Genomic DNA, 13,274 nt, shown 5'->3' on the forward strand with positions numbered 1-13,274 from the left:
CGGCCTTCGGTCCGGAGTGGGAGAGTCCAAAATATGGACGTTTTAGACGAAAGTTCGCTGGTTGCTGCAGCTCCAGAACTGAAAAACCGCTTCAATAAACTCACTTATTCTAAGACTCTATGGTACCTCGGCAGTGTTTCCTTACTCTGGCCACGAATAAGTTCACCTGCTTCGATTAGTCGTGAGATTAAACTTAGGTAGGTAATAAACATAAACAAGATTAAAAGAAAAGAAAGATATTCAAATTACTCGACTTATTAGTTAAACTTCATACTCTTAGCTAATTTCGAGACGTCTCTCGTAAGCTTTTCTGAAGTCTCTGAGAGGGTTCCTTTGTTTCGTTGTCGGCGTGGAAGAGACAGCGTTTTTTTGTTGTTCAAGGTTTCTCGGATCTCCTCGTGGTTGTTGTCTTCGGCGTCCTCTCTTTTTCAGTGGTCCGTTACTTTTGTAGAGTCCTCGCGACTCTTCAAACTTCGAACTCGATGTGTCTTGCTGTTTGGCCTTTTCAAGGCTGGCGCGGTCACGCCCTAATGGGAGGCGTCCTCTTTCTGATTGGACGCGAGTCCAGACTCACGTGACTCTCGTGAGGGAGAGAGAGAGAGAGAGTAGGAGGAGGGGGTTTGAATCTGTGATTCATACATAAGGAATATGAGTTTCTCGTATCAAAATTCTTATACCTGTTATCAACCTATAACAATGAGTACATTGGACTATTAATATCAGACATTTACATAAGGTCCCATCTTGAGTACATTGTTCACGTCCAATTCGTGATGATACGCTGAAAAATAAAACATTAATCCATTTTCTCTCATTCAGAGACAAAACTGATCTTTGTAATAGAAACAATCGGCACTATACATCATTTCATTAGGAGGTAGGCATTCATCTGAGGGTACAGAAAGTGACATTAATACATTCGTTTATATACAAATAATTCAGAGTTCGATTATTTTCGCTATTGTTTTCCGGCGACTCTGAGCGAGGCGTAGTTTCGCCAGTGTCCATTCGGTGTCGCTGTTGATCCGTGCTTTTGGTTGGTGATTCACGGGAGTTCACTCGAGGTCACTTTGGTTTGAACATCTGTTGATCCCCGTGAAAGATAAGGGATATTGAGGCGCCACTTTGTCATAGGCGGCCGTAGAAGCTCTCTTCTTTGTTTGAAGTTCCTGTCTCTCTAAAAGCATCATAAAAGTTATCTCGAGTTCCTGAAGAGGTTAGGGGATCCAGATGCCATATGTTACGTTAAAGGGTTCTTTGATGCTCTTAGCTTATGAGTGTGCGTGTGTGGGGGCTTTGCACCCCGTTGTTCAAACAGTCCTGTGGAATGTTGACTTCGGGACCAGACGAAAGTCCTGGTCAGAGTGAGAAAGGTTTAATTCAAAACCTTTCATTTCATTATTCCTTCATTGTCCAATATTCATATTTGGTCCGTACTCCACTACATTCCCCCTTTCTTTTCAGCTTTATGGTTCTGCAGGGAGCATGGAGCTGAGAAGAAACTTTGCTGTGGAGGAAGGTGAGATCAGCAAGCATATTCAAACACATTTCCAGAGCTGATGTATTCCTATTAGTGTATGGGTGCATATGGAATGTGTATGTTTGCAGGCTGAAGGGATCCTAATTATTTAGGGGCAGGTCTTGTTCAAACGCAACCTCGAGAGCTGATTCTTCGACATGGCCTTCGGCTTCATATCTAAAACTTGGGGGTTCACCTCTCTGGGCTCTCTTATGTCTAACGAATTTGACCATTTTATTAGACCAAGTTTCTAACCTGCTCTGGAGGGCTCGAGTGCGTTTGAAATAGAACCAAGCTATACCAAAGGTCAAAAGATATCCTAATCCTACCAGGGTAACTAGTAAGGTGTCCGGGGTGGACCATGCATAGGTGACAGCCTGAACTGGCCATAGGGGTTGAGACGATAGTTCTCTAAGAGTGTTATCTATGGGGGTTAGGTCAATGACTTGGGTTCCCTCATATTCTAGGCGAGTTAGGGTTTTAGTATCTAGCTCGATGGTGTGTTTGGAGAAGAACTCTGAGATTTCTACGTCGCTCTCATATTGGTCAGGGTTTAGGTGATACAGGGCCAGGTCTCCTACATGTAAGATTGCGTTTACGGGGACGTCTACCCAGAAGGTTTGGCTAGGAAGGAGTACCCTTTCTGAGGTGTCATGTTGATCATAGGTTAGTAGGGCCTCTCTAAAGGGGGTGTTAACCAACCAACGATTTCCAACAATTTCAGCTTGAGTACTGGTTACCAAACGTCGGGGCGTGACGACTACCGGGCATTGAGTATTACTCATCATAGGCTTAAGGCCACAGATCCCATTTGCGCTGTCACGAATGAAAGGTTTGCTAGGGCACAAGTAGTGAATGTCTTTAGTGAGTGTGCACATAAGCAAATTGGGTACCAGATATAGGTCAGGGTTATCGTCTTGGTATGTTACAAGAGATGTTGTTTTCACACGAACGTAGGCAGAATCTTGCCAGAAACCAACGTTGACAACATCTTTCAAACGGTATATGTTTTCAGGCGCCATTATGGGAAGGTTAATAATGAATGCTAATTCTCGGTCTTGAGGATTAACATAAATTGGGATGGCGCTACCTAAGGTATAGGCTAGGTGGGCCTGGAGATCAGTAACTACTTCTCGAGTTGCTGTGGATAAAATCTCCTGTACTAAGGATAGGGGCACCAGGTAGGGAGGGATTCTCCCCATGGCTAGGCTATCTACAGAGGAGCTGATTTCTTGTAGCATATCAGACAATAACATATTCACAAGCTGGATGTGGGCAAGGTCAAGTTGTACTACTGAAAGCATGGAGTTAACCGTCTGGAGCGTTTTGTTCAAAGCGACACTGTGAGCGTTGAGCACTACGACGGTGCCACGTAGGGTTTGCCCAATGGTTTGCAGGTGCTGCTGCTGTTTGTCTAATTGGGTTTTAATGTTCGGAATTTCCGCTTGCAATTCCCCTACTTGACGTTTAACAGTGGCTACATTGACGGCATTGACGGCGGACGTTCCGAGACTCAGTAGTGATCCCACAGTTGCAGCTGCCATTAGTAATCCGCCTATGAAGCGTTTAGGTCGTTTATTAAAACCATTTAGTTCTGATTGCGTTACGGTAAACTTTTGTAGCTGGCGGAGCATGTGAGTTACGTCGGCTTCAGCATGGCTGATAGCTTCCTCAGTCCATCTAACTCCATTCCGGCCAGTCTGCAGCGTGAATATCGGTAGGTTTTTGCTACACGCTTCGGCGGGATTCAACCGTACAAATACTCTCTGGGTATGGAGGCGGCAATTAGTGATTAGCAGTCCCGGCTGGTCTTTCAGTATTATTCCTGAGTCAGGACCTGGTTCAATCACTTCAGGGAGCACGGCGGTTCCTAGGGAGCCGACGATCAGGAGAATGAGCAGCGGGGCCATCCTACCGGAAGAGATGCTCATGGTTAGATTTAGGGTATTTACGGCGAGTCGTTTAGATAAATTATAAGAAATTTTCACGATACCCCCCTTTTTGATAAAAATTTCCTAGGGTAAGCACTCTACAATAATTGACGATGAGGGACTAGGGTCTTGCACCCTGAGTGTCCTCAGTCTGGTTAGAAGCTCGTTGCCTGCTAAAGAGTGAGAGAAAAAGGGAAAAGGGATAGGAGAACTAAGGTGTGAGTAGAAGGTTATAGTTGTTTGTTAACTAACACCCTTCCTGCCTTTGGTTCTGTCGTTTATGATCTAACACAAGCGTTAGTATCCCCTACAAGTCCCATGGGGGTTGTGTGTGGTCGGATTTGGTTGCGGTGGACCCATTTGAATTCGGTACTGCCCCGAGCTTTGTTTATTTTGATCCTGTAAACAACGGGGGACAGTTTGTCTGTTATCTTATAGGGACCGGACCATCGGGGTAGGAATTTGCGGGCCAAATTCCCCCCTGTTTTTCGCGACCTTCCAACAGGTTGGACAAAGATGTAGTACCATACTTTGTCCCCTATTTGGAGTTCATCGTGGGATGCTTTGTGATCGTAGTACGCTTTGCGACCTTCTGCACTTTTTTCCAGTTTCTGCTGGGCAAAGGCAAAGGTGGCTTTGAGGTGTTTCTGCAGATCCTCCATATACTGATGAGTGGTGTAGGCTACGGCTATGCTAGCTTCACCTGGCTGATATAACAGATGTAGAGGCAGAGTCATTTGTCTCCCTGTCATCAACTCAAAGGGTGAGACCCCGACCGCGTCGTGTGGGGTCGCCCGTATGGCCATCAGTACGAGGGGGAGTTTGACATCCCAGTCTCGTTGGTTTGCTGCTACGTACTTTTTCAGTATGCTAACAACGGTTCGGTTGGCTCGTTCTACCTGACCTGAGCTTTGAGGATGGTAGCTAATGTGAAGGCTGGCTTTTACTCCTAAGAGTTGCCAGAGCTGCTGCATGACCTCAGCTGTGAAATGTGTCCCTCTGTCGACACGGCTGGGTAGGCCAAACCGTGAGAAGACATGGTTCATCAGTAAGTATGCAGTGGTTAGTGCTGTGTCATTCGGTGCGGGGAGGCATTCTACCCATTTAGTGAATGCACACGTGACTGTGAGGAAGTACTTGTTACCTCTTACTGTTCGAGTGAGTGGTCCAACCCAGTCTATCTGGAGGTTTGACCAAGGGAAGGATACTCCTTTCTTTTGCAGAGGAGCTCTATGAAGAGGATTCGAGGGTTGAAATTGGCAACATACCAGACAGCCTTTAATGTAGTCAGCCACATCTTTTACCATGTGGGGCCAATATGCCACCTGCCTGAGCGCATGGTGTGTTGCTTTGACCCCTTTGTGTCCCGCAGATGGGGAGTCATGGGCGTGCATCAGCATCACCCCCCTGTGGCACTGAGGAACCACGAACGTAGGTGAAGTGTGCGAGTCAGTGGCATGAACTAGCAAGCCTTTGACGACTTGGAGGGACGCTTTGGCGCCGTATAGGTCTTTAAGGCCTGGTATGGTGTCAAGATCTTGTGCTGCAATGGGATTAGTAGATGGGTCAGAGACATGGCTAAGCATTTTCGAAATGGATGGGTCTCGAGCTTGGAGAGTAACTAAGTCAGCGTCCGAAAAAGCAGGGTTAATAGAGACAATGGTAGTTTTGGCATTGTCAGGCGACGCCTTTGTTACAGTTCGAGACCGTGTGACAGCTAGGACTTCGATGTCGGGTGGGTTTGGAAAAAGGGAGGGATCGAATGTCCACAATGTGCCTTCGCGGGCCCCTTGCTTGGCTAAGCTATCTGCTTGACCATTGAATTCTTTGTCATTTCCCGGGACTCGGGAGTGACCTTTCACTTTCTTCCAGTAGATCTGCAGGTCATGCGTGTCTACCAAGTGTTCGCATGCCGCGAAAAGCTCTTTGTGTTTAACTGGCTTTTTGTTTGACGTGGTGTAGTTGTTGGTTTTCCACAGTCTCAAGTGGCATGTGAAGCTTAGGCGTGCGTAGTTGGAGTCTGTGCAGATCACCAACGTTTTTACGCTTTTCTGGACCGCAGACTGGATTGTGATGAGAATTCCTGCTATTTCAGCATATTGGGAGGACTGAGCACCCAATTTGAAACTTAGGGGTTCGTGAGGCCATCCGTTTATTCCGATAATACCCACCCCTGCCATCAGGGTGTGTTCTCGGCGGAACGAACAACCATCTACATATGCAGTGACAAGGTCTTTGCATGTGTTAGGATCAAAATAGTGGTGGTTAGCCATGGTAGGTAAGAGGGTTTCTAGAGTTTGTGGCACTTGGGAAGGCATGTCTCCTTCGCATCGCCTGCAGGAAGCAAGGCCTGTGCCTAGGGGGCTCTTGTAGTTTTGCGCGTAACGCACCTCTAAGTCAAAGCTTTGGAGAGCCATTAGCCATGATGCTACTCGAGCGTTAGTTACTACACCCTCTCGAATTCGTTGGCTGTTTAGGAAAGTGACTGGTTGATGATGAGTTTCAACAATCACCTTCTGACCACCTAGGTAGTTGGAGAAATGTTTGACTGCCCACACTGTTGCTAGTAGTGCTTTTTCGCAGTCACTGTATTTGTTTTCGGCAGCCAGCATAGTTTTACTAGCATAGGCTATGACACGTTTGTCTCTATCGTGTAATTGATACAGACCGGAGCTGAGACAGTGGTTCGAGAACCCTACTTCTAGGTAGAATTCTTTGCTACTGTCAGGATAGGCAAGGCATGGGGCCGTGCACAGTTTCGATTTTAGTGCCTGCATGGCGTGTTCCTGGGCTTCGCCCCAGGTGAACGGAGTGTCCTTTTTCAGGAGGTCATAAAGTGGACGAGCTAGGTCCGCATAGTTCTCTATGAATTGTCGTGAGTAGTTGCATACTCCTAAGAAACTGCGGAGTTCCTTAAGATTGGTGGGTGCTGCGAGGTTTGTTACCCCTTGCACTCGACTCACTTGTGGTTCAACACCATCAGTGCTTACGAGCAGACCGACGTAATTCACTTTTGTTCTGCACCACTGACATTTGGAGAGTGATATTTTCGCACCTGCTGTTGTAAGCTGGTCAAGAACATGATCAATCTCGTCAATGTGTGCCTGTAGGGAGTGGTTACGCATGAGTATGTCGTCCACATATATGAGGGTGCCTCGCTCGCGGGCATCAGGGCATGCTTTGTTTAAGAAAATATTAAACTCCGCGGGTGAGTTGGCATATCCAAAAGGGCACCTAGTGAATGTGTACTGTCGGTTTGCGAAAGTGAAAGCGAGCTTGTGTTGGTCTTCTGCTTGCACCGGGATGGTCCAGAAGCCAGAGGCTACATCGATGGTGGAAAAGTATTTAGCGTTTCGGACCGAGGGAAGCTCTTGCTCCAATTGTGTCATCGGCCATCGAGACAAGGGAACCTGTTGATTTAGTTTCCGATAGTCGATGGTTAAGCGCCATTTACCATTTGGTTTTATGACGGGCCATAATGGTGCCGAATACGTGCTGTTACAGGGTCGAATTATGCCCTTTTCCAGCAAGTCATCAATGATTTCTTGTACCGGTTCATAGGATGCCAACGGAATTTTGTATTGGCGGACAAACGTGGGTGGTGCTCCTGGACGAGTGGGAATGCGTACTGAATGAATGTCAGTGAGACCACAGTCCGTTGAATCTTTGGAAAAAGATTTTTGATATTTAAGGAGCACTTCACAGAGTTTCTCACGTTCTTCTTTGCTTTGGAGGGCGTCGGCCTCCTTTAGAACTTGTTCGACTTGGATACGAAATTCGGAGTCAGATAGTTCTTTCGAAGTACGCGGATTTGAAGTGTTTTCTCCTGCTTCGGGAAGAAGAGATGGTTCCCGGGAGGATTCCGGGGATGAATCTATGGAAAGGACCGTGATCGTCATTTGACTGTCGTCAGCGAGATCTATCCTGCAAATGGCGTCGTTACTCATGTCCAGAGCTGAGAAGAGAGCAACAGCTCGTGTCGGATGAGTGTAGAACACCTTTGATTCTGCCTGGTCAAGAAGCAGGGATTCAGGCATTGGTCCTATGATCGGAATTCGCAACTCGAAGTCATGGAATTTCGTACTGACTAACCAACCCAGAGGAGATGAGTGAGGGATCGTCAAGGGTTGAGTGGTTTCGTTCCGTACGAATAGATAGGTGGATCTTGCTCGCGTCTCCACCAAAGGTGTGGCTTCGAGGGTGAGGCCTAGTTCGAAGAACTGAGGTGACGGTTGGAAAAGTGCATGCGCGTGGCTTAAGTGTTGGCCAGGTCGCATGACTAAGCGGATGGGTACATTTGCTGCGTTCGCAGGTACCACAAGTGAACCTTGGTTAGTGACCTGACATACCTCGGGAATAGTTTGTCCTGAGCCTAGGTTGCTGAGATCGGAGGACCAGGTTTCCGTTGAAACATCAGTCAAAGACCACAGTACACTCTTGAGGGTGTCTACGTGGACGTCGAGGCGCACCAAGAAGTCACTACCAATGTAAACGTCGTGCGGCAAGTTAGGGACGACTAAGAAATAATGGGTGATTACCCTTTTGTTCCACTGGACGGTTAAAGCGCAAATTCCATCAGTGGGTGACATTGCTTTTGATGTCAGGTTAAGAGGAAAGCGACAAGGACTGCTCACCAAAGGAATATTTGGTTGAGTGAGGCGCAGAGTGTTAAAGAGGGTTTGGCTTATGGCGGACTGGTCGGTCCATAGAGCCAGAACTGCATTGTCTACATGATAGTCCTGGATTGTGAGACCATTCACGATGGGAAGGCCTGGAGCGTCTGTTGTGGACGGCTGTGTGAAAGTGCATAGGAAGGTGTTCCGTTGTTCTAACATGGCACTAGGGGGCCAGGGAGAGACTGCTGTCTCTGGTGTGGCCGCCATGGGCTCAGTTTCCTCTTCCTCGAAGTGAGGGATCTGACTTGGTGGATCTCCTATTGATTCAGGCCGGATTTCGAGGCGGCAACACTGAGCTTCCCGGTGGTGTGGGGTGCAGATGGGTAAAGGCTCACGCACTTATGCCCAGATCTTTGACCTTTTGAAGTCAATCAGTGGTTCGAAGCGATTAAGGAGATCTTTGCCGATGAGGAAGGGAATTGTTTCGAGAGGAGACACATGGACTGGATGCACTAAGGTCATTGGTCCAATGGCTAAGTGTATTAGTGCCATAGACTGGATAGTGAGGCCTGCATGTGAATACGGCTGAATTTTAAGAGAACAGTTTTGGAGCTGTATCTCGCGATTTTCACGCCGCGCAATGGCTCGAACCTGGTGGAATAAGGCGGAAGACATGAGCGTGACATCTGATGCAGTGTCCAATAGGGCCTCATGTACTAGCCTTCTTTCCACAATGGTGGACAAGTAGAATTTGCGTGCAACCCCTTTCTCAGTTAAGTGTCCCATGAATTGTCGGACGGGTGTGTCGCCTTCAATGACTGAAGGGTCATTTGGCGTTAAACCTTCTTTACCGTCTAACTGAACAACTAAAACAGCACTGGAGGGTGGTTGCGAGTCACCCCCCTGTATCATCGGGTTTTCAGTGTTTGTTTGGGTCACGAGGAGATTGCACGGTGCGCTGCAAGACGGAGCTTCGCTTGTCACTTCTCCTACATAACTTTCTAACATTTCTGGGGTGTTAGAGGATGGCTTTGGGTTAGACCGCGAAGAGGTGATAGAAAGAACGTCAGGTTTTTTCTTTTTCTCTTTGCAAATCATTGCAAGCATTCGGCGGATGTCCTCTAACTCCTTAGAGCTGAGTTCCGTGCCTTTAAGCTTGTCTCTAGCGTGATTTCCTTTATTTTGATACCAGTATTTCTCTTTCTTTTCTCTATAGGAATCAGAAAGCTGGTTCGGAGCTGTTCGCTCATATCCCTTATGGGGATGTGATGGTTTTCCACGGCCCGACCCGCGGTTTTCTACAGGGTAATAGTCACGACCATACCCAGCCCTGTCCCGAGGGTTCCAGAAATCTTTGTCGTGATTTCTGTCTGGCCTGCGAGGAGGGTAGCGCTTGTATTGGTGTGAGGGCGGATGAGGTTTCGGGCCCTCACTGGTCCACAGAGTGGAGGAAGGGTCCAGGGCGGATCTTTGTGGATCGGCCTGGGTGGCACCTTCTAACTCTAAATGTGGGGAGTTGGAGTCGACGTTGAAGACTTGGTGTGTTTCGGACCGCCTGTTGGGGATTTGTTGGGATTTTAGGAAACCTCTGAGTGCTAAATCACGCAGCTGCCTGCTAGACAGGGTGCGAGGGCAAGCTGAGACTCCCAACTGATGACTGGTGTGGGGATGGAGGTTTTGGATAAATAGTGATTTGAAATTTAACTCTTCCTCCATTCCGGAGTCATTTCTAGGTCCGAAGTACGCCTGTCTGAGTCGGTTATAATATTGCTGAGGGGATTCCTGGCGTTGCTGTTTTATATTCAAAGCAGCGGCCAGTCCGGTCTGTGACAGGTGATTGGAGAATTCTTCCTCCAAGGCTTGGCACAGCACATCATATCGGGCTTTTACATAGTCTGGCTGACGTTCAATGAAATTGCTGACGTCTCGGTTGGAGGTCAGTTTAATCACATATAGTCTGTCATCTATGGTGATCCCGGGGAACCTTTGGAGGTAGAAGTCAATATCTTTTAGGTAGGAAAAGATATCATTAGAACCGTCAGGTTTGGGATCAAAGCGGGTTATATTACGCGCGATTTTATCTAGGTCCTTGTATGGGGGACCATGAGAGGGTAAAGGTTGAGGGGACCAGACACTGGGTTGCAGTGCTCTGGGTCTAGCAGGGCGTTGTAAGGGACGACTGACAGGAGACACAGGGGAAGGGGAAATACCCGTTGATACCAGAGGAGGTGCTGCAGCAGCTCTAAAGGTTACGGTCCCTGAGTCTGGTTCCTGATCCTCACTATCTTCCTGCTGGCCTTGTCTTTCTGTAGCGGCACTAGGTGGCACATCAGGTGTGACCTGGGGCAGCGTGTTCCCTTCAGCTATTTCGCTTTGAAGTTGACTTAACTCTGCCTCTACCTTTGCCTGCTGTCGCCTTGATACCTCAAGCTCACGTTCGCTGGCTCTGAGCTGTACTACAGCGAGGAGGGCTATCTGACCTAATGCCTCAGTTAGGGGCTTGCCCTTGAGGATGTCGGTTAAGTGGTTCTCTACCCACTTAGCCACCATGTGGTCACGATGGGCCTGTGAGGTTTTCTGCACAGTTTCTGCGAGTCCAGGCATCACATCACTGGTGATGCTGGTCAGAACAGAGAATGCCTCATCCCACAAACCTTCTACATATATTTCCGAAGAAAAAGTCCCTTCTGCCATGTTAGCTGTGTTTTTAACTGCGAGGTGAAACTTACTTCTATTTAGTTAGGATTAATTCCGTTAATCCCTTTTCTAACTAAATCTGAACTAAATTCACCTGTACCGAGTGCTCTAAGAGTAAAGGTTAGTATGTATGGTGTTAGAGTTCACTTGTGAATCTCTAAGGGAAGTCTGTTAGTAGGAGAGGGTGGAGTGAAAGTTGCTATGCGCGAGTGAATAAAAGAAGAGAGAAAGAGAAAAAAATTTTTTCAATAATTAAAATTATTAAAAATTTTGAATTAAAGAATTGTCGAAAAATTTGGATGAAGGAATTTTAATATTAAGTGAGTTTTATTATTAGATATAATTTCCAATTAAGGAATTATGAAAGTAAAAGAATTTTCCGAATTAAAGAATTATTAAGAATAGCAAGATTAAAAGACTCTCTCTTTTAACTGTGTTTGTGATCTGGTATCAATTTAAAGTGTCAATCTCTAATTACTGCACACTGTCTGCTGTAGTTGTACCAACTTATTATGCTTCCAAGCCTTTACTTGTACTTATTCAGATGTGCAGAGTTTAGAGACAGCCACTAGAGCTGTGATACCAGGTCTTATCAGTGTGAACTGGTCGACAATTTCAATTGCGATAGCAAGTTTTCTCCACCAGAGGGTACTGAAGGTAAGTCTGAATGGCAACAGCGAGCTTCAGTATTTAAGTTGAACTTAAATTGTAATACCAGACTAGGACACCAGAGGGCGACAAGCAAGTTACAATGCAATAGCAGCAATGGACACCAGTCGGCGCTGGTGAGAATCCCAATAGGCACGGTACCAGCAGATACAATAACACAAATGGGAATTTCCACTGTAGCGGGAAGTTTCAACACTAGAGGGTGTTATCAGATTAAAATCTAAAATGGAATAAAGATTTTAAACGCTCAGATACTCTATCAAAAAAATTAAAATTAAAATTTTAAAAGGGGAACAGAGATTTTACACTAAGGTATTTTAAAAGAATTTCATCTGTAATGACAACTTTTAAACACCAGAGGGCTGCTAAACACTTATGTTGTCTCGGCGGACAACCTCCCAACCACTAGAGGGTGTACGGGAATCAAACGTCAAGGGTAGCACCACTTGACCACAAGGAGGAGCAAGGGAGGACACGCTTCAATAGACGCTAGTTATGAAGTATTTTTCCCTGCAATTACGCACTTATACCACAAGAGGGAATTTGTCTTCCTCTGTTTTGGGGGCGTTTTGAATTTCCCTCCTTAGTTTCAGCTCCGCCCCTTCAAAGGGGTTCGTTCCTTTCTGAATATGATTTCAGTTTAACAGGAACAGCTGACGAGAGCAGACTGCTCTTCATACAAGCCGTATTTTCGGCTGTTTAATAACCTCCCAATCGCCTAGCGCGCGATCTCGTTATTAACGCTGGTAGCGACCCAGTTTAAAACGAACGGGGGTATTCGGTTCGGTGGTCTCTCTTCGCCGGGATTTCGCGGCGGGAGGTCGAATCCGACGGCAAAGTCTCACAGCGGAATTTCGCGCAGTTCAGACGTGCCCAGGCCTCAATTTAATGCATGCAAAATGGCGCAGAGCCGCGCTCTTTCAAAAACAACCAAGCTTATTTTCTAACCGGTATATATCACAGAACAGTTTTTCAGCAGTAACAAACACAACACGAAATTACCCACATCAAGCTTTGAATCTCAATCGTTATTCAGTGTAGTGTTTTACAGTTTTGTTCATTAAAAAGCCTTTTTCCTGGCCCCACGTTGGGCGCCAATAAAATATATATATTTTATATGTAGTGGATGTTGGTCATACACCCCGATACATATACATATAATTTTATAATTTGTTTTATAGCCTTGACCTTATTCAAACTCCTCCAACCTCTGATATTTGACTTAATGATATTAATTAAGATTTATAATTGGTTTAAGCAATTAAAACATTAATAATTAGTTTGAGAATGAATAATAATCATGCTAAATGAGTTCTTCAGGATTTTCAGAAATTCTAATGAATAAATTGCAAACACTGTGACTTCAAATAATGAGAGTTTTATTAATAAAAAGAAGATATTTAGTTAACATAGCACAACCTTGTAATCTCACGGTGTCCGGCAGGGGGAACTGATTTTGACCTTAAGGTGAGCTAGGCACTTCTAACTTGTGACTAAGGTTACTAACTAAGGTTTAATTAATACAGAATTTATCAAGAACTTAATTCGGTGTTCAGCTCTGGAAGTGCGTAAGTTTAGCTTACTTTTCGTCGGTTTTTCACCACTCGTTTGGATGCAGAGGCTCTTTGAAATCCTGGGAATGGAGGCGTCTCACTTAGTCTCGCGGTTCTTACCGCAGAAGCGTCCAGGCTGAGTTAGCTTGGAGTTCTTTCTTGGTTGATTGAGTTGTCTCGGGCGTACCCGGAGTGTGATGACGCAGGCGGCAGGATCCTCTCTTCGGCCTTCGGTCCGGAGTGGGAGAGTCCAAAATATGGACGTTTTAGACGAAAGTTCGCTGGTTGC

At 46.2% G+C, this 13,274-nt stretch overlaps 1 protein-coding gene across 1 annotated transcript in view; it reads left to right on the top strand.

Annotated features, from left to right (window-relative positions):
* The first annotated feature begins 1,485 nt into the window (after nt 1-1,485).
* Nucleotides 1,486-13,274, top strand: part of LOC136678521 (retinal-specific phospholipid-transporting ATPase ABCA4-like) — a 76,345-nt gene continuing 64,556 nt past the window's right edge. Inside the window, exon 1 of the mRNA XM_066656568.1 lies at nt 1,486-1,519. Within this exon, the coding sequence (XP_066512665.1) occupies nt 1,486-1,519 (34 nt within the window). The remainder of the gene's footprint in view (nt 1,520-13,274) is intronic.

This window comes from Hoplias malabaricus, chromosome Y (genome assembly GCF_029633855.1).
Source record: "Hoplias malabaricus isolate fHopMal1 chromosome Y, fHopMal1.hap1, whole genome shotgun sequence".
In the NCBI taxonomy this organism is placed as follows: domain Eukaryota; kingdom Metazoa; phylum Chordata; class Actinopteri; order Characiformes; family Erythrinidae; genus Hoplias; species Hoplias malabaricus.